The sequence below is a fragment of the Erpetoichthys calabaricus genome, chromosome 11, assembly GCF_900747795.2.
Source record: "Erpetoichthys calabaricus chromosome 11, fErpCal1.3, whole genome shotgun sequence".
Taxonomy (NCBI): domain Eukaryota; kingdom Metazoa; phylum Chordata; class Cladistia; order Polypteriformes; family Polypteridae; genus Erpetoichthys; species Erpetoichthys calabaricus.
Genome location: NC_041404.2, coordinates 119,810,713 through 119,836,745, shown reverse-complemented (window position 1 = coordinate 119,836,745; position 26,033 = coordinate 119,810,713). Strand labels below are relative to the sequence as shown.

The following is a 26,033-nucleotide window of genomic DNA, read 5'->3' as shown; positions in this document are numbered from 1 at the left end:
CCAGATTCTACTGTTTCATGCTAAATTCTATGGATGGCAGTGTAAGCATCCCATCAAAAAGGACAGTTCTTCCTGTTTCCACTGATATGCGCATGCCAAGTGTATGCGAATGGTTATGTCATATGCATTTAGTGTTGACAGAGATACTTTTGCAAATGACGTGAAAACGCTAGTGTGGATGGATGTAATTACATTTAAAAACAATGTGGATGTAGCCTTACAAACCATAAACTAATTAGAGAAAATCAGTCTGTAACTTATCATTGGCCAATTGATTTTAATAAGCCAGTGATATACATAATCAATAAATTAATTAGTAATTATCTCTTAAACAAACCAATCAATCAAGTTTAATTCCAACAAAACAAACTGGATAATTATTAAATCAGTTAGAAACCAACAATTAACCAATCATTTTACATACAGTAACAGGCAGGTCCAGTTAATCAATTACTAAGCAAGCCAATTATTAACAAACCAACTAATCATCCAATTAACAATTCACCCAGAAAAATGACAACACAATCGAGTCATCAACCAACCAGGTAACTTCTCAACATTATTCATTAGCCAACCAACCAATTAACTAACAAGTAAAACAACTGGCCTGTGAATTAAATATTACATCAGCTGTGTATCTGTTTATTAAAATGATGAGTAATTAATCATTACACAACCATGCGATCGTTAAGAATAATCAGCAACAGCAAGATAACTATTCCTTTCAGCTTTATGACATTATCACATTAGTGAGAACTATTTTAAAAAGAACAAGTTATTTCTGTAAAAATACCATTTGGGAATTTCAGCCACAAAGGAAGTCTGAAGCGTTGCTGTGCAAACACTTATGTGAGCAGGATACACAGTCTGTACTCTGTATACAGCATAGAAACACACAGCGTGCATGTGTGTGTGTGTGGGTGGGTGTGTGTGTGCATGTGTGTGTGAGAGAGCAGGTGATACAATGAAAGGGAATGGCCTTGTGCTTATTTACCTCCTGGATGGCTCAGACCACAGTGCAGAGACCCTTTATTTTTTATTCCCTTGACACCTAATTAAAAAGTTTCACTTGCAAGAAATAAAGTAGAAAAAATGGCTTGCAAAATAAGTTCAAATGTGATACATTTTTAATTGTGAATGTAAGCTGCAGGCTAAATAATATTAAATTGCGATAATAACACATAAAAAAGGTAAAAACACACACATATACACAGAAGGGTAAATCTAAAAAGGAAAAGACTATGCAAGCTCTGTCAATGTTCAATACTCGTGGTGTGTGCTTATTTTGTTATTTTTCTTTTTTTTCCTTTCTGCTACAGGTATTCACCAGCTCTGCATTTCTTCAGCTTGTTTACTCATGCTTTTCCAAATCTCCAAATTTAACAAACACAATTTTCAAATTGTCTTTGATAATAAGCAACCTTTCTTTCTTTCTTTCTTTCTTTCTTTCTTTCTTTCTTTCTTTCTTTCTTTCTTTCTTTCTTTCTTTCTTTCTTTCTAGGTGATATGTATTAAGAACCCCAATGATCTCCTAACACACAAAGACATAGAAATGAGCCACCATGGTGTTCTTTGTTCTGCATATAGTTGTGAAATCATAGCATTTTCACTTAATACTTTCATTACAATTTTTTAATTAATTAAGTTAAAAATAAACTAAAAACTCACCTGTGCTTTCTGTATGTTGATGACATGGTTTGGAAAAGGATTTGACAAATGCTGCAACAGTGCCGCTGTGTTATGTGCTTGAAGGTCCCAAAGCACATAAGTTCTGAATAGTTCCAAAATTGCCCACTAGAGGGGCAAACATTGTCAAATACCCTTGCTAAACACATAAAGGGCCACAAAGAATCTTTATAAATAAAAAATTTATTAATACAAAAATGCTCTGTAATAACAAGAAGCTCTGTGGAGCACAAAAGGCAAAAAGAAATTGCCTAAAAAAGCAAAGGCTATTCTGACTGAATAGAGTCCCAATACAAAATACAAAGCAAAATCAAAAATACAGCACAGGTTCAAAACAACACCCGACAACTAACCACACCACAAACACATTCAGATAAACCAAAAAGAACTGTGGGTTGCTTCCATATTTAAAAGGCAGAGGCCAGTCCCTTGCAGTGATGGACAGATGACACCGCACCTCGGGGACCACTCACAAAACACAAAGAAACAGGCATAGACAATACAAAAAATAATAAACAAAAGTAACATTAACATAAAGACTCAAAAGTGAACAAAGAGGACATACAGTAAAAGAAGGATTTGAAACCCAGCTAGAAGAGGAACCCTGGTTGAAATACTGTATAACACACTGGGCAGCATTCAGTGGCAGTGTAGGTAGTAGCAGGTGGTGGCACTCTAGTTTGGCAATTCAGGGGTGAGTTGAAAGGTCATCTAGTTGTCTACCTGTGAGCTCCTTTAGGTACATGGATTGAGACTGCACGAGTGGCTCTATTTGAAGGCCGTGGAATATCAACCTATTTTCTCTTAAAGTATATCTTTCTTATTCATTTGTGCAACCTTCTGTTCATTGGTTCTTCAGTCATCCTATAAAGAAGAAGGGAGTTTGAGATAGATGACCTCAGAGTTCAATGACAGTTTATTGTTTCAGCAGTCTAGGATGGAATTGCGATAAGTGAACAACATTGTGGAGAGAATGAGTTTGACCACACTGATGAAACAGATTGTGTCATCCATCCATCCATCCATCCATCCATTATCCAACCCGCTATATCCTAACTACAGGGTCACGGGGGGGGTTGCTGGAGCCAATCCCAGCCAACACAGGGCGCAAAGCAGGAAGCAAACCCCGGGCAGGCTGCCAGCCCACCACAGGACGTGCACACACACACACACATCCACACACCAAGCACACACTAGGGACAATTTAGGACTTCCAGTGCACCTAACCTGCATGTCTTTGGACTGTGGGAGGAAACCGGAGTACCCGGAGGAAACCCATGAACATGCAAACTCCATGCAGGGAGGACCTATGGAAGTGAACCCAGGTCCCCTTACTGCAAAGCAGCAGCGCTACCCACTGTGCCACCGTGCCGCCCAGATTGTGTCATATGTCTAAAAATATGTTTTTGTCTGTCTGTCCATCTCTAATACCCTTACAATCCACTGCCTCATTAGATTTAGTTATTTATTTCTAATCTCTTATTTCTTCCACATTTGCACTGCTGTTTTTTTTTATTCCTCCACTGAGGAGTAAGGGGCTTCCTAGGTCTCTGAACAGGGTAAATAATTGGGTTAACTTCCAGGACATTTACACCATGTCGGACCACAGCAAAGAAAAATATCCTTGGCACCAGCCATTCCAACAACAGCCTCTTGTCTGTGCTGCAGTCAGGTAAATGCTGCCACTGCCTAAAGTCCAGTTCACAGGGAGTGAGGAGATGCTTTAAGCCTTAGTCCATCCACATCTTGAATGAGGAAGGTGTCTAGAACTACATGATTCCCCATTGCTAACACTCTTACATTTAAGTTGTTTAAGTTATTAAGTTATTCATTTAGTTAGTATTTATGATTTAATCAAATACTGTATGCCTAATTATATTAATTATTATTGAATATTTATAAAGTCAAGTGTTATTGTTATGATCCTTTTATATTCTTCTTAAAGGCACAGTCATTAGAGTTGAGCAAGTAAATATTTCACTACATATTTTATGTGACAAATAAAAACTGAATTGATTTGATATGGGCTTGTTGGATATCCAGTTCCAAAATCCTGAGCATTAATGCGGAGTTAGCTCCTATTTGAAGGTATAGCAGCCTCCGCTCCACAAGATTTTGGAGTGTGCCTGTAGAAATTTGTGCACATTCAGCCAAGTGAAAATTTTTGAGGTAAGGTATTTGATACTGGATGAGAAGTGTCTCAGAATCAGTGTTTTAATTCACTCCAAAGGTGTTCAACATTGGTTGAGAGCAGGGCTCAGTGCAGGCCACTCGACCTCCTCCATGTCTGTATGTGCCTGGCTTTGTGCACAGTAGCATAGTTATGCTGGAAGAGAAAAGGGCCTACCACAAACTGTGGCCACAAAGTTGGAAACACCCAATTGTCTAAAATGTCTTTGTATGTGGCAGCATTAGCAGTAACCTTCACGAGAACCTAGAATCCTAGCCCAAACTGTAAAAAATAGCCTCAGACTATTATCCCTCCTCCACTAAGCTTTATAGTATTCACTATGCAGTTCAAAACGTAGCATTCTAGTGGCATTAGCCAAACCCACATTTATCCATCAAATTGTCTGATAGAGATCTCTGAGTCATCACTCCAAAGAACTTGTTGCCACTTCTCCAGAGTCCAATGGCGGGTGCTTTACAGCAACCAGCTGAAGTTTTACATTGCACATCATGATCTTAGGCTTATGTGCAACTGCTTAGCTATAGAAATCCATTTCATGAAGCTCTCCTTGTACAGTTCTAGTGTTAATATTGCTTCCAGAGGCAGTTTGGAACTCTGTTGTGAGTGGTGCAACAGAGGTATGGTGATTTTTATGCCCTATGCGCTTCAGTACTCGGTGGCCCGATTCTGTGTGTTTGCATGGTCTACCACTTTGTGGATGAGCTGTTTTGGCTCTTAGACACTCCCACTTCACAACAGTAGCTCTTGCAGTTTTAGCAAAGCAGAAATTTCATATACTGACTTGTAGAAAAGGTGGTATACTATGACATTGCCATGTTTAAAGTCATTGAGCTCTTCAGTGTGACCCATTCTACTGCCAATGTTTGTCAATGGAGAGTGCATGGCTATGAGCGGAATTTATGCACCTGTAAACAATGGGTCTGTGTGAAATACCTAAACTCAATAATCTGGAGAGATGTCCACATGATTTTGGCCATATAGTGTAATCAGGCAATCCATTTAAGTTGTCTATATGAGTATAATAGAAATAAAAAGTAATGTGCTACTTCCAGCCTGAAAGGAAAAGAACGCAAGAGACTCCATATTTTGGCCATGTTGCCTTCATCAGACATATAAAAGAAATATACAAATATATATCTAAAAAAAGTAAAGCAATTTGTAAATTAAACAGTAACCTGATGCAAAACAACACAGTCATGATGGCTTATGGGTAGTTTGAACACGCACAGCACAGCACTCTACCATTATTCAAGTTGAAGCCAAAGTCAAATGAACATGGACACTCCACTAAAGAATTTCACCATTGATGAACAACATGTCTTAGTGAGATTTCTTTGGGCAGAGGGAGTGAAACCTGCTTAAATTCCCCAAAGGATGGTGGCTTGTGCAGATCTGTAAGGTGTTAGGGTATTCATCTTGCACAAATTTTATGGTTCCTCAAGTCCTCACGTAATATGGCATGTGCAGATCCATTCTTGATATCCAAATGTGCAGCAACAGTGGACAACGTAATCTGTAGGTTTTCCCTGATGAAGGCATTCGCCATGTTGATGTGGGCTTTTGTGGGCGATATTGATGGTCGACTAAATGAAGCTTTGTTTGTTATACTTGTTCTGCCTGCGTTAAGCCTTTTTACCCATTCTTAAACTTTCCCTTGAATCCTACTCGTTAGTTAGTTAGTTAAGATGCTGCAGATGTTCTATCAGACGGTTGTGGCGAGTGCCTTCTTCTACGCGGTGGTGTGCTGGGGAGGCAGCATAAAGAAGAGGGACGCCTCACGCCTGGACAAACTGGTGAGGAAGGCAGGCTCTATTGTAGGCACGGAGTTGGACAGTTTGACATCTGTAGCAGAGCGACGGGTGCTCAGCAGGCTCCTGTCAATCATGGAGAATCCACTGCATCCACTAAACAGTGTCATCTCCAGACAGAGGAGCAGGTTCAGTGACAGACTGCTGTCACTGTCCTGCTCCACTGACAGACTGAGAAGATTGTTCCTCCCCCATACTATGCGACTCTTCAATTTCACCTGGGGGAGTAAACGTTAACATTATACAATGTTACTGTCTGTTATACCTGCATTTTTATCACTCTTTAATTTAATAATGTTTTTTTATCAGTATGCTGCTGCTGGAGTATGTGAATTTCCCCTTGGGGATTAATAAAGTATCTATCTATCTATCTATCTATCTATCTATCTATCTATCTATCTATCTATCTATCTATCTATCTATCTATCTATCTATCATCTATCAATCACCCTTTGGTGAATTTCAGGAGGTTTTACTCCCTTTGCCTAAAGAAATCTCACTACGGTGCATTGTTCAACAATTGTGCAATCCCGCAGCGGACTGTCCATGTTCATTTGGCATTGGCTTTAACTAGACCAAAAGCATAGCGTTGTCCTGTGCATGTTTGAACTATCCATAAGTCATCACGAACTTGTTGCATTGCATCAGTTTCCATCTGTTGCAGTTACCGTGTAATTTTCAAATTACCTTTACTTGTAGTGTGCACCCAACCTCCCCCTCTACCTCCTTTACTTTTTGATTTACCCCCACATGTAATATTTATAACAAGCAATGAACACTACAAGGCCCAAGTTCTTTAAAACTAAATAAATAAAAATCCTCAACTAAAGACCCAATGTGCCGACATATTTATCATATGTTGAATTGAAAATGGTGGCTTTTCCAAAATCATGGTGAACACTTCCCCAGACAATAAATACAGACCATTGCCGTCAATGATTGAAATGCAGTACACTGTTACTGTCCCATACCCTTTCTGTTAAACAGCACCAACAGCAAACCAATTATTCCAATGAATAAATGTGTAACAATCCTGGGTCCAAAAAAAAATTCTGTTTAATTTGTGAAAAACATTTCAGTCTCACTTAAAATAAGGTGTAGCGGCTTCATAATTCACTCTGTTTTTTTGACTCCTTCCAGCATTTTCTTCCTGCTAGCCTCGGTGCTACCTTTGAACCAAACCACACCAGTCAGATGTTGCAGTTAGATTAGTCGAGGGGACAAAGGTTTAAAATCACACGCACTGCAACTACTGCATCTAAACAATAAGATGGCTTTTTGTCTCTTTCTTTGTCTCCTCAGTCTCCTCTCCCAAGTCAGAACTTTATTTTTCCAGGGCATCTCTAACACTTGTGGTGAATAGTGAAAAGCTCACTATGAGAGTATGCTCCTCAACATCACTGTCAGTCAGGCATGATCAAAAGAGACACTGTGGAGGAGGAGTGGCTTGATGACTCATAGAACAGCAACACATGGCCAGAAGGTGTGTAATTGGAGGAGGTGGGGCTAGTTTTGTCCACCAATAAGAATAAGCTGTCCTGCAGGAAGGTCAAGCTGATGTCCAAGCTAAGAAGTGAAGAGAGCCATGTTGCAAGCCTTCTCTGTAGAACACTGCTTGATGAAAGGAGAATGTGCTTTATGGAAATCAGTGCAATCCTACCTTAGAGTGCTAATTATATTTTAATTTGAAAACTGCCATTACCCTGCCTCTTTAAGTAGCAGCCAATTTAGAAGACAATTTGTACATATTTATAATTACTCTCTTGTAATTGTGCAAAGTATTTACATTAAAATAGCATACTGTGGGTTTTGCAATTAACACTTTGAGAGAAGCGCACAGATAGGTTTTGAAAACCCAAATACGGTAGACTGAACTCACTTTCAAAGAAAAGCTCTCCCAGATTGGAGACATGCATTAAAGATAAGGCAATTGAGCGAATAATGGTCTCAAAAGTACTTGATTACCAATCAACTGATTGCTTGAGATGGAGCTGAAAATGAGACCCCCTATACCCACCCCCCTGCATCTGGCACCTTAGTAAATCTTCACAAATAACTTTAAGCACACCAGTAGCATTCTGGACTTTGAGACTGCTGGCTATGTAGGGTTATCTTTTACACGATTATAATATTCAAGACCAGTGGGTTATACCTTGGTAATACACTCAGTGTAGCTCCAGTGGAATTTGAGATTTTAGTCCTGAGATCAGACAGTAGCTTACAAATACATGCAAAGGTTGGTACAGACACAGTCCACACACTGAAAACATCCACCCAGCTTCTGAATCACTTATACACTTCAGGATTGTGGTGTCTACTCTTCTAACAGTAGGCACAAGGAGGTGGGATCCAAACCTGGACTGGGTGGCACTACAGTACATGGCAAGGAGGACTCAAAAACTACACACACTGGGCCAGCTTAGAGTTTCCAATTACCCCAGCATATGGCAGCTATAAAAAGTATTCACACCTTTTTGAGGTTTTTAACATTTTATTGTAATACAAAACTGAATTACAGTGGATTTAATTTGTCTTTTTTGACACTGACCAACAGAAAAGCATTCTAAGTGAAATACAATCTCAGAATGGTGTCCTAAATTCATCCCAAATATAAAACACAATATAATTAATTAAATAAGTATTAACCCCATTCACATACAGTTTATTCCCATTCGTCTGTGCAAAACTGCTCAACCTCTGTCAAGCCGTATGGAGGTCAAGAGTGAACAGCCATTTTCAAGTCCATCCACAAATCCTCAATTGGATTGGGATCTGGATCTGCCACAGCCACTACAAGACATTAACATTGTTGTTTTTAAGCCATTAGTGTGTATCTTAGGCTTGTCTTGCTGAAAAACAAATCTTCTCACAAGGCATGGGTTTCTTGTAGACTTCATCAGATTTTCCTTCAGGATTTACCAGCAATTTGGCTGCATTTATTTTACACTCCACAAGCCTTCCAAGGCATAGAAGCATCTCCACAGCATGATACTGTCACCACTAGGTGGGAATGATGTCTTTTTGATAAAGTGTAGTGTTTGGCATATACCAAAAATTGTGTTTTGTCTGATGGCCAAAAAGTTCAATTTTGGTCCCATCAGACGATAGAAACGTCTTCCACCTGACTGCTGAGTCTCCCATGTGCCTTCTGAGACACATTTTATTTAATTGTGTCTTTCTCTTTACTACTCTCCCATAAAGCTGCAACTGGTGAAGCCTTCAAGGGTACCACTTGTTTTACGCACCGTTTCTCTAACCACTGCAGCTTGTGACTCCTTTAGAGTTCTTATAGGTCTCTTGGTGGCCTCCATCATTAGTCATCTTCTTGTACCGTATAATCACTCAGGTTTGTGGACAGCCTGCTCTAAGTTAATTTACAGTTTTACCGTACTCCATTTCTTAATGGTTGATTTAACTGGACGTCAAAGGATATTCATTGACATTCTGGACATTTACTTGTATGCATCCCCTTACTTATGCTTTTCAATCACCTTTTCACAGAGTTGCTTGGAGTGTTCTGTTGTCTTCATTGTGTAAGTTAGGTCACCATACTGACTCAACACAAGCTGGACCTTCCACATACATTTATACTACAATCTCCATTGAACTAATTCTGTGACTTCTAAAACCATTTGGCTGCACCAGTGATAATTTAGGTGTGTCATATTAGAGGAAGTGAATGCTTATCTGTTCAATTCTTTGGTGCTTTATCAGTCATTTGCTAACCCGCTTATCCTGAACAGGGTTACAGGGGTCTGATGGAGCCTATGCCAGCTAGCAAAGGGCACAAGGCAGGAACGAACCCTGGATGGGGTGCCAGTCCATCGCAAGTTGAACACACACACACATGCACACACTCCCCAAGCACACACTAGGGCCAATTTAGAATCACCAAGTCACCTAACCTGCATGTCTTTGGACTGTGGGAGGAAATTGGATCCCCCACAGAGGGAACCATTTTGTGTTTTATATTTGTAATTAATTTAGAGCACTTTGCAGATATATGTTATCACTTTGTCTGTTGAGTGGTGTCAGTGACATTTAATGCCATATAACAATAAAATATGAAAACTTTCAAAACCACGCAGGTGTGGTAGTGGTGGAGCTGCTGCTTTACAGTAAGGAGATTGTGGGTTTGCTTTTTGGGACCTCCCTGCATGAAGAACGCTTTGAGTAGTGAGAAAGCACTACATAAATGTAGTTATTAATTATTATTAAGGGGGGAATACTTTTCATAGGCAGACTTTATAGTTTGTTATATTTCCTTAAACTATGGGTTGTATTGTGAGTTGCCGCCATTTGGGTCATGCAGGTTTGTGACTCACAGTTGTATTCAGATGGAAAGGTCACATATGGTTTGCGGAGTACCTTGTGATGGGTTACAGTGGCAGTTTAAGCAATTAACATTGCTCTGCTATGACTGTTGACAGTGATTTGCAAAGGGGACCCCAAAATCAGATAGTCGTCATGGACTGGGTCTTGAAGACATTAAGAAGGGCAAGATTGTGTTATGAGAAAAAAAAAGTTTAAGAAGCACAGTGAGATATAAATCAGTGTATCAAGATAAAACATCCACAAATATGTAAAAAAATGCAAAAAGACTCCACTGATGTAACCAGGTTTTAAACCCAGGACCTGTGAGGAAGCAGCAGAAACTACTTTGACAGCTTGCCATACTGCCTCTACACATAAATATAGATGTCATGATGGAATACACATAGTTTAATCAGCTAGCTTTTTGGTTGATTACATTATAATTTTCTCATTTATGGATTACAGTGGAACCTCGGTTTGCGAGTAACTTGGTTTACGAGTGTTTTGCAAGACAAGCAAAAATTTTTAATAAATTTTGACTTGATAAACGAGCGAGGTCTTGCAGTACGAGCAGTATGTATACTATTTGTCTGCTGAGTGTCATGTGATCACAACTGAGCTGATGGTTCTTCTCTCTCTCGCTGCGGGATTGAGGGCAATCGTCTCCTATTTTCCGTCTGAGTCAGCGTGCTTCACTCATAGTAAACATCCGTATGAGCGTATACTGTTTACTGCAGCATTAGCAATGTCACTGTGTGTGCGCGCGCGTGTGTGTATGTGTGTGTGCACGCGCGCTCATGTGTGTGTGTGCTCGTGCATGCGCTTGTGTGCTGTAATGTGCGAGTCCCCGTCTTGCACGCTAAAACACAAAGCTGAGTCTCAGTACTTCAGCAACACCAGCTTTATTCAGCTTGAAACAGACACAGCAGTCAGGCAGGGCCCTGTGCATTTATAATGTTCTTGTTCCTTGTATCACCCATCGACAGCAGGCGCTTATAGCATGTCCGCGATCTTTTCGGATTCACTTTTATGGCGAACTGCTACAGCGCTGGGAGACTGCGATTGCTTTGGGACGCTCTTCCGCGTGTCATCCCGTTGGGTGCAATCCCACAAGAGTTTAGAAACTCATTCACACCAGCCATGATTCTTTTCAAAGGTAAAGTGCAGGTTAATTTGTTTTATGTATTTTTACTTTATATTTTGTATTAATCATTTTTATATGAATAGTTTTGGGTTGTGGAACAAATCATCTGAGTTTCCATTATTTCTTATGGGGAAATTCACTTTGATATACGAGTGCTTTGGACTACGAGCACATTTCCGGAACGAATTATGCTCGCAAACCGAGGTTCCACTGTGTATATATGGCACCACTTAGACATGAAGGTCTGGAAGGAGGAAGTGTGGCCTACAGGCTACAATGATGGATTGTAAAGCACAAGGGTAGTAGATGAATATCCACCACTGACACATTGTGTGACCTTGAGCAATTCACTTATGGTTTATTTATACTTCTCACAGCTGCTCTCCACGCACAAAGCTGAATAATCAATATAAAGCTGTAATAATGCATGATTTAAATGTATTTTTTTCATGCTGATCATTTATGATTGATCAAGAATGTTACATGAAGTCATTATATTCATTTTGGATCTAGCAGCTATGCTTCTCTGTGTGCTTCTAAATCTTAGAACTTGTAATATCACTCAAAGCTCCTCTTTTTCATGAACTACAGTGCTGTGAGTCTTAGCATGTTTTCACAAATTAAATACAAATCTTTAAATTGTAATAACCAAGGCTTCATGTCAGACAACTCTGCATCTGATACGTTCATCATCTGAAGAAGATGGCGCTACTGCGTCTTCAGTCCATTCAAAATGCTGCTACTAGGTTGTTAACCCACTCCAGGTCTCATATTACTCTGATTTTCTCTTCTCTTCATTGGCTCTCAGTGAAATCTAGAATCCATTTTAAAATTTTAATAGTCACCTATAGAGCTCTGCATGGTCAAACACTGCAATGTATTTCAGATTTTTTACATTATACTACCAGTCGCAAACTTAGGTCATCTCACCAGAGGCCTCATGCATAATGCCGTGCGTAGAATTCACACTAAAACATGGCATACGGACAAAAGCGGAAATGTGTGTATGCACAAAAAAATCCAGATGCATAAATCTGTGCGAATGCCAACTTCCATGTTCTTCCGCTCCATAAATCCCAGTCAGCATGAAAAGTAATGCCTGCGCAAGCGCCAGCTGCCACTCCCCAACTCCTTCCAGAATTACACCTCTTTAAATATGCAAAGCAATATAAATAGCCCTTAAGCTCAGCATTCTGTGAAAAGGCAATGGCAAAAGCACGGGGGAAAATAGAAGAATTTCAGCAAATACCAAGTGGAGGCAAGGAAAAACATACTATTTGTTGGTTTAAAAAGTGGTATAAACAACAAAAGGAAGTTGATCGAATGACACATGAAACTCGAAAGCTCAAGTTCACAAAGTCGCAAAGTACCCGAAATAAAAAAGAAGTTGTCAGATATCAAAGTCGCTGTGAAAAGACGTGTCGTAGCCCACTGTCTGAATGTCATATGGAACCTTATTAGGGTACAGAGAAAGAAAAAAATAGGCACACAGTGGGAAAAAAAGCACTGAACTTTAATCTTGAAATTCCCACTTTAATCATGTAGTTTATTTTGTCATTAAAGTAGAACATCATAAACTTCATCTTAAAATCTTTAATTTACTAGTTTCTCAAATGCCATCATAACTAAAGTAGTACATTAAATGCTTTGTATTGTATTTGTTCTTCCATGTGCTCTATGTGTGTGAATCACTACGGGCTTCTTAAACGGGCTTTCTCTTCCTCTGACAGGACACAGAATCCATTACATTCATGACATTACAGCTCTCTGAATAATTTAAATACATGAGATGTATACTTGATATCATTTTCATGATGATAAGAATTAAAGCATGTTAATTAACATGGGAACACGGTGGCACAGTGATAGTGACGAGCTGGAACCACGTCCAAAGATTGTTCCTTCCTCATGCAAGATGCTTGCTGTGCCGTGCGCGACTTTCGATGAAATAATTTACTGCAGCAGTACTGTCTCTTTCAAACGTACTAACCAATTCCTGTCCTTCCTTTTCTTTCTCCAAGTAACCAATCGCCATACAATAGACTCTGTAATAGATGTCAAGCCATCTGTAGGCTTAGAACGCAGATTCTTCAAAACTTTTAAGGAACATTGAAATATCTTCGTAGTACATGTTTAATTATTCTATCCATCTATCCTTCCAGTGTTGTGCCAGTCCCAGAAAGAATACAGCGCGAGGCAGGAACAATACCTGAATGGGCACCAGCTTGTCGCTAACGCTGCGACACTGTCTACACATGTTTAATTATTAGCAAAATAGATTATTTAAAGAATGTTAACATTTTATCTGTATAATGTAATAAACATATTTTGCTGCATTTCATCTTAAAAATGATGTCGTCATCATATGTAAATACGCGCTTTATAAAGTGGCTCAGGTTGTGCAATATTATAACTGTATCACAAATTTACAGTGAGGTATAAATAAAATGCATTATTATTATTATTATAATTGTACTTATAAGTACAAACAGTTCTTCAAGGAGCACTTGATGGACTGATTGAGTGCATTTATAGTTCTTGGGATGAAACTGTTTTTGAACCGCGATGTCCCTACAGGAAAGGCTCTGAAGTGTTTGTTGCATGAGAGCAGTTCAAATAGGCAGCATGGCCGAGGCAGCGCGTGCTTGATGTTGTATACTGATAATTCTCTTTCTGATCAGCTGCTGTAGAGCTGTGATTCCACACTCAGATACAGTGGGATAAATACTTAAGAGTAACAACGCTAAAGCAGCTATGGTATTTGGAATAGTTTGGCCATTCCATGGACCATTGTTACAGGTTAATTACAATCATGCCTTAAATTAATAAACAATATGCGGTTAATTTCAATGTATTTGATAAAGCCACGTCAGGATGTGGATCTAAAAAAGAAAGGGAAACCACACTGAAACAAAAGCTGTGCTTTGAGGCTGGGTGCCCCCAGTTTGCAAAACTGAGCGGAGAACTTTTGTACGCAATGGTTTGAGCTAGCATGAAAATGTGCATGATTTACGCCAAGTTTAGGTTTTATACATCACAATTTGAGTGTGGAAATGGGCTTACACAATATTTTTGTGTGTATGCACTGTTTATACATGAGGCCCAAGGACCTTCTTATTTTTCCACGTGCTTGCTAAAGCTTCATGGGGGTCGGGCTTGTCAGTCCATTGCACCGAAATGGTGGAATAGCCTTCCTTTTGCTTTATGGGCTGCAGATACAACTGATACATTAAAAAAAAAATTAAAGAGGCACCTTTTTAGTCTAGCATATGGGTAGAAGCTTTGGCTCTTCTGTTTATGGTTTATTTGTGAAAATGTTAGTTTAATTTTATTTTTAACTGTTTACAGCTATTTGTTTTAATTGTTTTCTATGGTGTTCAGTGCTTTGCGACTCTGTCTGTAAAAGATGCTATAAAAATAAAGAAAAAAAAAGCATTCATAAGTATCATTCCCTTGTGAACTATCAATGCTTTATGTATGCAGATATATGCAGTATTTGCCTTTGCCTATACCTAATCAGGGCACCCCCGCTAATATAAATCCAATGTCACCAATGTTGGATTCTTGGTTACTGCTAACAGTACAACAGCAACATCAATTGATTTTTTCATAGCTCAAAATCACACAAGGAATGCCTCAATGGACTTTAACAGGCTCTGTTTTTGACAGACCTCCCCAGCCTCAACTCCCTAACAAGATAAGAAAAAATTCCCCCCCACAAAAAACAAACCTTTGTAGAGAGAAAATGGAAGAAATCTTGGGAAGGGCAATTCAGAGAGAGACCCTCTTCCAAGTAGGTCGGGTGTGCAATGGGTGTGAAAAATTGGGATAAATACAACACACACAAAACAGAATGCAAGTAATCCTCTTGACAGAGCTAGATGGCCCATCTATCATTGCCACCTCAGAAATACAATACAGTAGTAGAAACGACTTTGTTCAGATTTTGGAACTTTGGAACAGATTATTCCACTCAGCAAATACAGAACTATCACATATAAGGATACAGGTTTGTTAGATATATCAAATACAAAGTAGAAATTAATTAACATAAATAGAAAACAACAATATCTGCCCATCAGTTAATTGCATAACCACGGCCAGATTGTAGAAAAGGAGTCAGACAAGCCAGACACAGTCAGAGCCCTGGAGACCTCGGCCAACTAGCTGCCTCCTCCTTACCGGCCATTCTACATCTGAGTCAGCGCTGGGCCAGCCAACATGATGAGAGGAGATGACTTTTTCATAGACATGCAAACAACTTGGAAGTGAAGTAATGGAACCAAGTGCCACAAGAGGATATCGAGAAGAGAAACAGAATAGGGAAGGGTTAGTAACAGTTTGTAAATAACTAACAGTAGTCACACAGTACATCTCTGTATAATAGTAAACCTATTAATCAAAGTAAATCCTTAACTACAGCAGTCTATTGACACTAATATGATTAAATGTTGTGTGATATCCCTAGACAAGGGATTCTCAGTCTTTTTTCTTGGCATACCCCCATCAGGAATTGGAGGTTAGGGTCGTATTTATATTGGTTTTAATAAAAGTGCGCTAGAACGTGTCCAACTTCATGACTAGCTCGTTCAGAATCAGGTATTTATTGTAGATTGTTTGACGCAATTTTCTTGTCATACATTTCCGTGCAGCACAGCGCGTTAAACCCTCCTGAAGCCCAGCTTCACTGGAGCTCTATGGGCAAGCACAGAGGAGCTTTTTTCACTGCAGAAAAGCTGGATGGTAATTGGATAAATGCACCAAAATCGTCACTTCCAGGGAAGCTCAGCTTCTCTGGGAGTGAATGGAGCAGTGGGCGGGCCAGGACGCTGGGCTGCTGCATGATGATTGGAGGAGCTGTTTAAAGGGCGGAACCCCTTTTTTGATTGACAGCATGTCTTAAGTATACATCAGCACTAGAGAGATTCGAGTTCAGTCCCATGCGGATTTGCAGGTGAAGTTGTACGACAAACTGCTGCACTCTGTATTGTTTGCTGGTGATATAAACCATTTTTGTTTGTACAAATCATTCTTTAAATAATAAAAAAAAAACATATTAACGCGTTCTTGACTTTGCTCCTTGTTTCAGCATTGTAAAGTTAGTTTGTTCATATAATTAAAGTAGCTCGTGGAAGGAGAAACTAGCCAGCTAGCAAGCTGTGCATAATGGCAGACGCAGACGGTGCTAATATTGTTGACCTGCTTTTGGCAAAACCATTTAGTAGTCTTCCTTACGAGGAGAGACTCAGAATTAAACGGCAGGGCAGACCAATGCCCAAGATTGATCTGGTGCAAAAATCAGGAAAAAATAACAGGTCTTTTCAGCTCTCCTGGTATGACAAGGTGAACTGACTGACTGGAAGTGCTGTGACAAAGAAAATGTACTGTTGGCCATGCCTCTTGAGGAAACCTTCTCAGGGAATGGGATGTGTTTGGTCAAACGTGGGTTTTGGGGATCTGGGTAACTTTGACAGGCATACAAAAGGCATGAAAAGTGCAAAGAACATGTGAGTTCATGTGCAAGGTTAAGTTGTCTGGGCAGGGTCAGGGTTGAACATGCAATCAATGAAGGTCTTCGCATTCAGGTGGCAAAACATAATGAAACAGTTAAAAAAAACAGGGCCTTCCTAAACCGTCTAATTGATGTGACTTCCTTGCTTGGCCGTCAGGAGCTGGCATTCAGGGGGCATGATGAGAGTAGTGAATCAGCAAATAAGGGGAATTACAGGGAATTTACAGAAACATTAGCTAAATATGACTCTGTCTTGGCCACACAATTTCAGTCATCAGCTGTGTTTTCTGGTATGTCCTACTCAATCCAAAATGACTTGATCTCTGCTCTCGCAGCCACTGTTGCTGATCATATAAAAGGTGAAATTCAGACTGCTCCTTTTTTTGCATGGCAGGTGGATGATGCAACTGACATATCTTGCCATGCCCAACTGTCTGTCATTGTTAGATATGTGGATAGTGCAGGTAAAATTCAAGAGTGCTTCATTGGATTTTTGGATGTGTCAGGGGGTCGAGATGCTCAGTCTGTGTTTGAAGTTTTAAACGAGAACATGCAGGGCTACAGTTTTAGAGAAAAACTTGTGGCACAAACCTACGATGGGGCTGCTGTCTTTGCTTCATCTCTCAATGGCCTACAGGCCAAAGTTAAAGTAATAGCCCCTAGTGCAGCGTTTGTGCATTGCTATGCACACAGACTGAACCTGGTGTTGTCCCAGGGTGCTAAATGCTTGCCTGAGTCAAGAATATTTTTTGCATCTCTCTCTGGGTTCACCACATTTTTTTTCAAAGTCCACAAAAAGGATGTCTTTTCTTGAGTCTGCAGGGTCTTCAAGATTGCCCAGAAACGCTCCTAGTGATAGTGAACACTGTGGCAAACAATTATGATGGCCTCCTGCAGACTTTTGACAAGATTACCCAGGATGAGAGCATGGATGATGACACATTAGATGCTGCCAAAGGCTTCATAACTGAAGGATTTTGAGTTTGTGTTCATGTTGTACACATATGAACAAATATTGTCTGAGACAGATGTTGTCTTTGATATTGTCCAGCAAAGGGCTATGGATGTTCTTTACTGCAAAAAAAGAATTGGGTCTCTCCTTGCTTTTGTCAAGGAGAAGAGGTCAGAGGAGGCTTATCAAGCAGTTTATGCAAAAGCAGCAAATCTCACATCAGACCCTCGAGATGAACCTATTAGAAAGCGCCGTCTGTCACAATTACAGGATCCCCAGGACCGCTACAGAAATTTGTACATGGCCATCCTAGACAATCTCATGGAGCAGATTTCTCAGCGTTTTTCAAATTTGGAGAGCATGAGCTTCTTAGAATTAGTCAATCCAGGGAAATTTGATGAAATGAGACAAGTGTTTCCAGAGGAGGCATTTGAAAGTGTGCTGAAAAGTTATGGCCATTTCTTTGACTCAGGGAGACTGAGATCTGAACTTCAAGTACTATATTCAGATTATGACTTACAGGGGAGCAGGGGTAAGCTGTGTGATTTCTTGGTGTTTTTTAAAAAGACATGGAGTTGGATAGTGCAATGCCTCAGCTATACAAGCTGTTGTCGTTAGTGGCAACAATTGGCGCTACATCAGCAGGTGTAGAGAGGAGCTTCTCCTATTTAAAACGGGTCAAGTCATACACCCGCAACACGATGGGCCAAGATCGTTTGAGCAACCTTGTTCTCCTGACCATTGAGAGGAAACTGGTTAAGTCCCTGGAAAAGACGGCCAATTGGTACGACAGGGTCACAGACCATTTTCTGCAAAAGGAACGGAGGGCAGAATTTACGTACAAATAACATAATGAATTTTATGATGAAGGCCTGATATGAGCTTCCCCTGTTTCAAATACTAGCAGTCGCCACTGGTTTTGAAATACCAAAATTTATTCATCTTACATTATTATGTATTAAACTTTTAGGCACAAAAAACTAAAAGTGATGTTTCTTCAATCCCTCATCCCAAATACTGCATTTTGGGATTTTAACAAATGATTAACTGATAGTTTTTCAGTGGGTGAGTCTTTTCATTTTTCTTATGCAAGGCAAATGCTTTTTATTTTTTCTTAATGTAAGAACAGTAGTGTGGTTTGAAAAGGAAAAAAAAGAAAACCTAAAATTTCCAAATTTTTCATTTGCAAAAATTGTACAATTACATATCAAAATCAAAAGACTTATTCATAAGTTACAAAAAGAAAACAAAAACAGCAAACTAACTCATTCATAGTCAAAGGCTACACAGTTGTCTCTATTCCTGTGTTGTTCCTGCATATTCCACACCGACAGAGGATAGACAGCCTGTATGTATGAGCGAACCCTACACTGCCCTAACCTCTCAATTAGAATGAATGTTTAGGTATTAAAAACATAAAAATGTAAGGTAAAGAAAGCAGAGCTGTTTGTGGCATTTGGCATTGGTGTGAACAAGGACAGTTATGAAATGAAGAAAAGCAGAAGACACTGTTAGCTCTAAATATAATAACTCTGTTAGGCCAAAAGGCTCTGTTACTCTTGCCTAGGAGTGAGACTCATATAATCTTCACCCCTTATTTAGAAATCAATTGATTTACTATGGCACCTTTAACTGTGGTGATTGCGACGTTGTGAATTTTCTCCCCAGGAACAAACAGCGTCTTACAAATGCATTATACAGTATTAGGATTGAGTACAATCAAGACTACATTTATTATCATACTCTACACATCATAATGGCAAAAAAATAATACTTTGGGATTCTACATCATAGTGTATGTTGTGATCCAATAACTTTAACAGGCTGTCCACTAATCAACTGACCTTAGCTTTGTCAGACATTGCAGATTGTAGCATTTGATATGCTGGTCTTCTTTAAATAAGTAATAAGCGTAATGGACACCAGACAAAGTGCTTGTACAGCAGAGATGTGAGGAGTATCAGAGTAACAACTTTGGGCGTGTCTGCAGTATATCTAAGGAGAAAGCAGTAGTGATATTTATGAAGGCATCACTCCAGAGACATCCCACCAACTAAATTATTTAAGATTAGTCAAGCTCACATATCAAACAATATGCTATGCTACTTTATTAATTTATTTGTGTGATTTAAATTTTTGACATGTTCTTTTTATTATGGTTAAATTGGACCAAAAATTGGTCAGACCAAATGACCAAGAGCAAAAGGCTCAGAATATGAATAATTTAAAAAAAAGAGCAGAGACCAAATGAATTGTCATTTTTACAAGCAGAGGTCAGAGCCAGAAGATCAAATAAGCCAATGACTTAAAGCCAAAAAAAGCTGTAAAAACAAGGCTAAGAAGTCAAAATCTTCAATTAAAAGAGCGTTTCCCAAACAAAAAGCCCTTGCTCTGTCATCTGTTATCAGGAAATGACAAGACATTGTGATGATGCAACATCCTGTCATAAAATTGGCAACGGCCCTGAAATCATAAACAAGATGGTAGTGAATGAATCCAAATGACAAAATGGTGCTGATTGTATAAAACAAAACGGTTGTGGAATGATGTTACCAAAATACTGTAGTATGAAATTTTCAAAATAACTTTAAAAATTAAATATTCTGTACAATTTTTATGAAAAAAATAAATATACATAATTAAAAAGAAAAGATTAAACTTTTCATATGAAGGAATGCCAGTTGGTTGGTAATTAAAAATACATGCAGCACATTTCGTAAATCTCCTAATTTCATAATTTTCACCATGGATATACTGTATACAATACATACTGCTTCTACTTTTTTATCACTAACACTAGACGTATTTTAACAATAGCACTTTGTAATCTGAGAATACTTAATACTTTGAACACAAGGTACAAGCTAAGTTGTATCTCATTGAGCTTGTCTTGGCATGATGTATGATATAACTCGTATCTCAGTATACAGTCACTAGAGTCATATTCAGCTTGCTGTCGAGTCTCAGTTATCTACTACAGTGCTGCCATCTACTGATTTTTTTAGATGCAGCAGCTTGTGGAAAACAGTGCTATAAACAGATAGTCCGTAGTTATATCATAGCGAAAAAGATTTAAAGCCGCTGATGTTTTGAAAAAATTACATTTTTTTAAGATGAATATTTTGATGATAATGACAGTGATCGAGATAGTGACAATCATTTGGATAATGTGGAACCTGTAGGCTCTGGCTCTGATGAGGACAGCTGCCCCAAAGGCATTCCTTCATCACAAGGTGTCCGACTCATTTCAACCGTCAGGACAGAGCTACATGGACATTCTGTTGCCCACTGAGCACAGAAAGTCACCAACTACCGAATGTGTTGTGTGCAATAAGAGTGGACTGCGCAAAGAAATGCGTTAGATTTACAGCACACATGCTTCAAAGCCTGCACTGTGCACAAAGTCAGGCTTCTAGTACTCTCATTCATATTGATACTTTTAGTCATGTTACTGGTGAAAATTAAGTAATTAACAGTTTCTTTACATGTTTAACTGTTGGTAATAAAACTTGCTGCTTCCTAATACATCTCTTCACATTTTTTATGTTTCTTGATAGAGTTCATTATTTATCATATACGCATCCTGGAAATTATATTTTTTATATGTCACTTACCCCATATAGTTCAAAGTTTTGGCTGAGAAATATTTTTTAAAGTCATATTTTTTTCAAACTTCCGGGAGCTGTGCAAGCAGCAGTCTTTTACAGAAGCTCTGCATTTCTCACTCTTTTTCTTTTTGTTTCTGAACTTGTTTTACTAGTTATTAGTCTTATTTAACATTAGATTTGATCTGGCTTCTGGCTTGTCACTGATAGTAGCCTCTAGAAATCAAATAAATGGATTTTAAATTTACAGATGAATTGCAACGCATGCAAACCCAGGTGCTGGCTTGTCTTGACTGCACTGCAAACAGGTTGCAAAGCTGGATGAGTTACGACGAGATTCCTGCATCACCTGGAAATTTAAGAGACACTGTGAAAACAAAAATTGGGTGCATTAAACAATCCCATAATCAGCTAGTTATGGCACGAGCACCTAATTAGCTCAGTTTCACTTTGCTGCAGGAGCTGTTTACCCACAGACAGAGATGGCGACATGGCATGAGAGTAAAAGAAAGGCAAAAATGTTTTAGAACTAGTCTGCCATCCTTTGTAATGGCAATGTTCGATTGCTGTCAAATAAGATGGATGAACAGGGTGAACAGCACAGGGGAATTTGTATTTACGGAGAGCTAGCTTAAACTTGATATACCTGACACTGGTTTAATGCTGGACAGAGCATTAAACAACAAACTAAGGTCACATGGGGATCCTGCTCCTCCCTCATTCATTGGTTAAGAGGCCTGTCTTCAATTCAAAAAGTGACTCCCATAAGGCTTTTACCAGTTTATGATGAAGTGTTCTGCATGTATTTTTAAATAATTCCTGTTTATGATTTGCTCTGTTTAATCTGAAAGTAACTATTGTCACAAACTCGACAAAGAGCCATAGCAAAGTTTGGGGCAACCACCCATATATTATTTCCTGGCTGCAAAATTGAATAAACTGATGTGCTGCATAAAGTGAATCCACCTATTTTTTTAATGCACTTGATATCTTTGAATTGCAAGCCGTCAACAGTGTTTGTGAACAACTGTGAAGATGGTTTTAAACGGGCCCGACATTATCAAATACTAGACAGTAAAACAGTCTGAGTAAGAAATATTAAAATCCATTAAGCAAATACAAGTTATTATCAGAACCATGATGCTAAAACCATAACTCAAGTTGATAAATGGAATGTTATGAGTCATTAACCAGAAAGTTTGTTCAAAGGGTTTTGCCAATGTGTGGGTCGATCTTTGAGTGCCACTTCAGTATAAGAGAAGGAGGTGCATGACTTATGCATGCATAATAATTAGCCATGTGCAGACAAAAAACACACGTTGAAGGATCCTGATATCCCCCCCCCCCCCCCCCCCCAAACACAGGAGAATCTTTGAAATATTAATAATAACAAAAGGTTTATTACTATCTACAACATGTTTCTTTCTTCTTTGATCTAATGGAGGCATGGTGGTACAGTGGTCGGCACTGCTACCCCACAGCTCAGGTCACCTTTTCGGCCACAATAATTGGTCCAGTATAGTTGGCAGATGTTTCCCTAGCCCTCAGGGGCACTTTAAAGATGACTGCACCATTATAATCCAGTCAAATCTAGCTCAGTTAGTACTTCCCCATTGACTTTAACGCAAATTGTCAAGTTCAGCAAATATTGCAACATTTCTGTGATTTTGGGGAACTCACAGTAAAGCGAACTCAGCAGTGTTTACTCATCACTAGTGACTGGACAATCGTCAAAGTTCATTCAATGGTTCACAGTTCACAAATACCATTAATGTAACTATAGATGAGCAAGCACAACTTTATGGAAATGGCAACTTCAGAAATCCAAAAAAATTCAGTTAATTCTTTAATGAAATACCCTCCATAAATCGTTCACTTGAAGAACAAAAGAAGAGAAAGCAGCTTAGACTGGACAAACCTGCCTTAAGAACGCAAATTTCAAATTGTTTTGCTTAACGGCCCAGCGCGCAGATTTGATTGTGCAGACCTTGCAAGGAAACGTCAAGAGTTTTTGTCATTTGCTTTCTGTGACTGATTTGTTGATTTGACAGAAATGAATCTGGATTTAGAATCTTTAAAATATGCGTAGCTACAGCAGCTCGCGAAGGATGTAGGCTTGAAGGCGAATATGAAGGCTGATAAACTTCTTAAAGCACTCAAGCAACACTTTCAGCTGCAAAATGGCCCTTCACATGAACAGAAACAAGAACACCAATCAGATCAACTGACTTCAGCCAACAAGGATGATAATGAGTTTGGTAAGGAAGAACCAGTTATTCAGACCTTTGTCACTAAAAGGCGTGGACGTGGCCGTACCACTGGAACAATTAAATTCAGTGGTATTAAAAAAGAAGATATGCAGGTTGTTATAGAAGAGCAAAAGGGACAGCAAACTTCAGAAGTTCAATTTTCAACAAATAGTTTTAAAATGGAAACCAATGAAGCCCATGTAATACAGAATAATGAAGTGAATGCTGACATTATGACTCTTGATAAGGCTGTGGAAAAAGAAAACAAAGGTGAAAAATCTGTTGTGAGCTTCTCTGGAAAGATCCCCGTAATGCAAGGCTTTTAAATACTATGCAGAAATCAACCACCAAACCAACCACTCCAAACTTCAAGAGGTTACATGAAGCCAATTTTAAAAAGATGGAGTCTATTGATTCATACATTGAATATAAAAAGAAGAAACTGGAAGAAAATAAAAATTATGTAAAAGAAATAAAGAAATCAGAAAACCGCAGTGCATTATTCAGCCCAGCTCCTTTGGAAAGGAGGCGCACAGTTGCCACAGTTTTGGAGCACAGTAGAAATGGGAAAGCTGGCATCAGATTGGGCAGCATGGTGGAAAGGGTATAATACATTTCAGCCTGGATTTGTCCTACGGGTCTGGTACTGGACAGGCCAAGATGTGCACAATGATGAGGACCACGAGAGCATGTGGAATGCCTAGATAGACAAATAGATAAATAGATAGATATGAAAGGCAATATATAATAAATAGATGTGAAAGGCACTATATAATAGATCCATAGCACTGTGTCATTTTCAATATATGTGCCAGCAAGCAGAGGCTTTTAGTCAGTAAAAAAACTGTAAAGCAAAACAAAAAAAATTAAAAATAAAATGGTCTTAACCACTCGAAAACTGGCAAACATGAGGTTGGTAAGCTTTGAAATTATTGCCAATATACAGGCTAGCTGACAAAAGCTCTTATTGATTAGGTGGTCCTGTTAGGTTAGGTTAGATTTGGGTGGACTTTATTATTCCCAGAGGAAAATTTGCTGGCAGCCGGAAAGTACAAAAACAGAAGACATTGTTAAACAGATTCAAGAAAATAAGCCAAGGCACAACACCTGACAACTAGTGTTATCATAAAAACACACTCTCACAACTAGTACAAAGAAGAATTTTTATCTTTAACAGTTGTCGTATGAGGCTGGGGGTCAGACCCGGCCAGGACGCCTGGAAGGACTGGGTTGTGGCGTGTTTATCCTCCGGGCCACGAGGGGGCAACCGCCCTGGATTAGAAAAGGCCCACGGAAGGGGAGCAGGGAGACTCAAGACCGTTGGGGCCTCTGGTCACCACCAGGTGGCACCCCGAACCTCATGGAGACCGGGACATATTTACTTCCGCCACACCCATGGACGCTGATCCTTCCAGGGTCACTCGGAGTGCTTCCGGGTGCTCTCCTGATGCTTCCGCCTCACCCGGAAGTGACGTCAGGCAGAGCACCTGGAGCTCATCCGGGTAGGAATAAAAGGGGCCGCCTTCCTCCAATCGGGGAACTGGAGTCGGGAGCAGGAGCAGGATGAAGCTCCTGGAGAGAGAGGAAAAGGAGGCCCAGGGACAGTGAGAGAAAGGCCCAGGAGAAAGGTGACTGGGGCTAGAGGCATAGTGTGTTGTGCAGGACAGTTGTGTGTTGGAGAACTGTGAAAATAAACATGGTTTTGATAAAGATGTGGTCTTCATCTGGTGGTGTCCGGGCTAGTCTCACACAGTACACAAAAAAACAATTCAGAATGTAGCATTTAGCCACATCCATACAAGGAACAGAATTCAAAATGCTTATAGGTCTGTAAATAAAAGAGTTCTTAATCTGTTGCTCTTTACCGTCTTTAGTGTTTATTGCATAACATAATCAGTACACCCGTGTCTCTGTGTCTCTCCCATCTTGTTGATCTTTACACTATCAATAGGCAGATATTATTCAAAGAGAAAGTATATATATTTTGTAATTAGCTATATTACATTCACTAAAAATTCTAGTAAAGGCGGAGTTGACTTACCTATTGCACAGACATCCCCTCCATACTTGTGTACACGTTAAAGAGCTGTAATTGGAAAAATCAGTATGCATGTCTGAATGCACCACTGTATTTTAGGACACATGATGCTTAAATTGGATATTGAAGACTGTTTTGCTTCTGTAAATAAAATTGCTTATGAGCTTTTTGATCATTCCTGTACATCACAATGAACAAAAATAATACCTCACCTAATGTTTTATCATAACAGCTCCCATTTACACACTACAGTTCATATTCCTCAGTCTCCCTTAAGCTAGACTTGAATGTAAAACTCAAAACCTATTTTTCTTAATATTGTAGTGCTGGTGCTGAATGTCAATGGATTCTTGCTGTTTTAGGTAGCTCACTGATGTCAGAAGGACTGCTGGTTCTAAATCTGCTTGTTTGCATGATGGCATTCCAGCTCATTCATTTGGTGTCTCATTCCCAGGAGGATGCAACTTGTCAGCGTTGAACAATATAAATAAAGTTAACCTCAATCCAATCCTGAAGCACAATGAGATATCATAA

General features: G+C 39.3%; 1 protein-coding gene across 1 annotated transcript; it reads left to right on the top strand.

Moving 5' to 3' along the window:
• The first annotated feature begins 23,181 nt into the window (after positions 1-23,181).
• On the top strand, positions 23,182-23,794 carry LOC114661370 (nucleolar and spindle-associated protein 1-like). Its single transcript, XM_051934193.1, has one exon. It carries the CDS (start codon positions 23,341-23,343, stop codon positions 23,785-23,787), a length of 447 nt encoding a protein of 148 aa, XP_051790153.1. The 5' UTR covers positions 23,182-23,340; the 3' UTR covers positions 23,788-23,794.
• Positions 23,795-26,033: the final 2,239 nt, after the last annotated feature.

What these genes read in the sequence shown, in the direction of transcription:
- LOC114661370 (XM_051934193.1), top strand. Translation starts at nt 23,341, where the DNA reads ATGAAGGCTGATAAACTTCTTAAAGCACTCAAGCAACACTTTCAGCTG.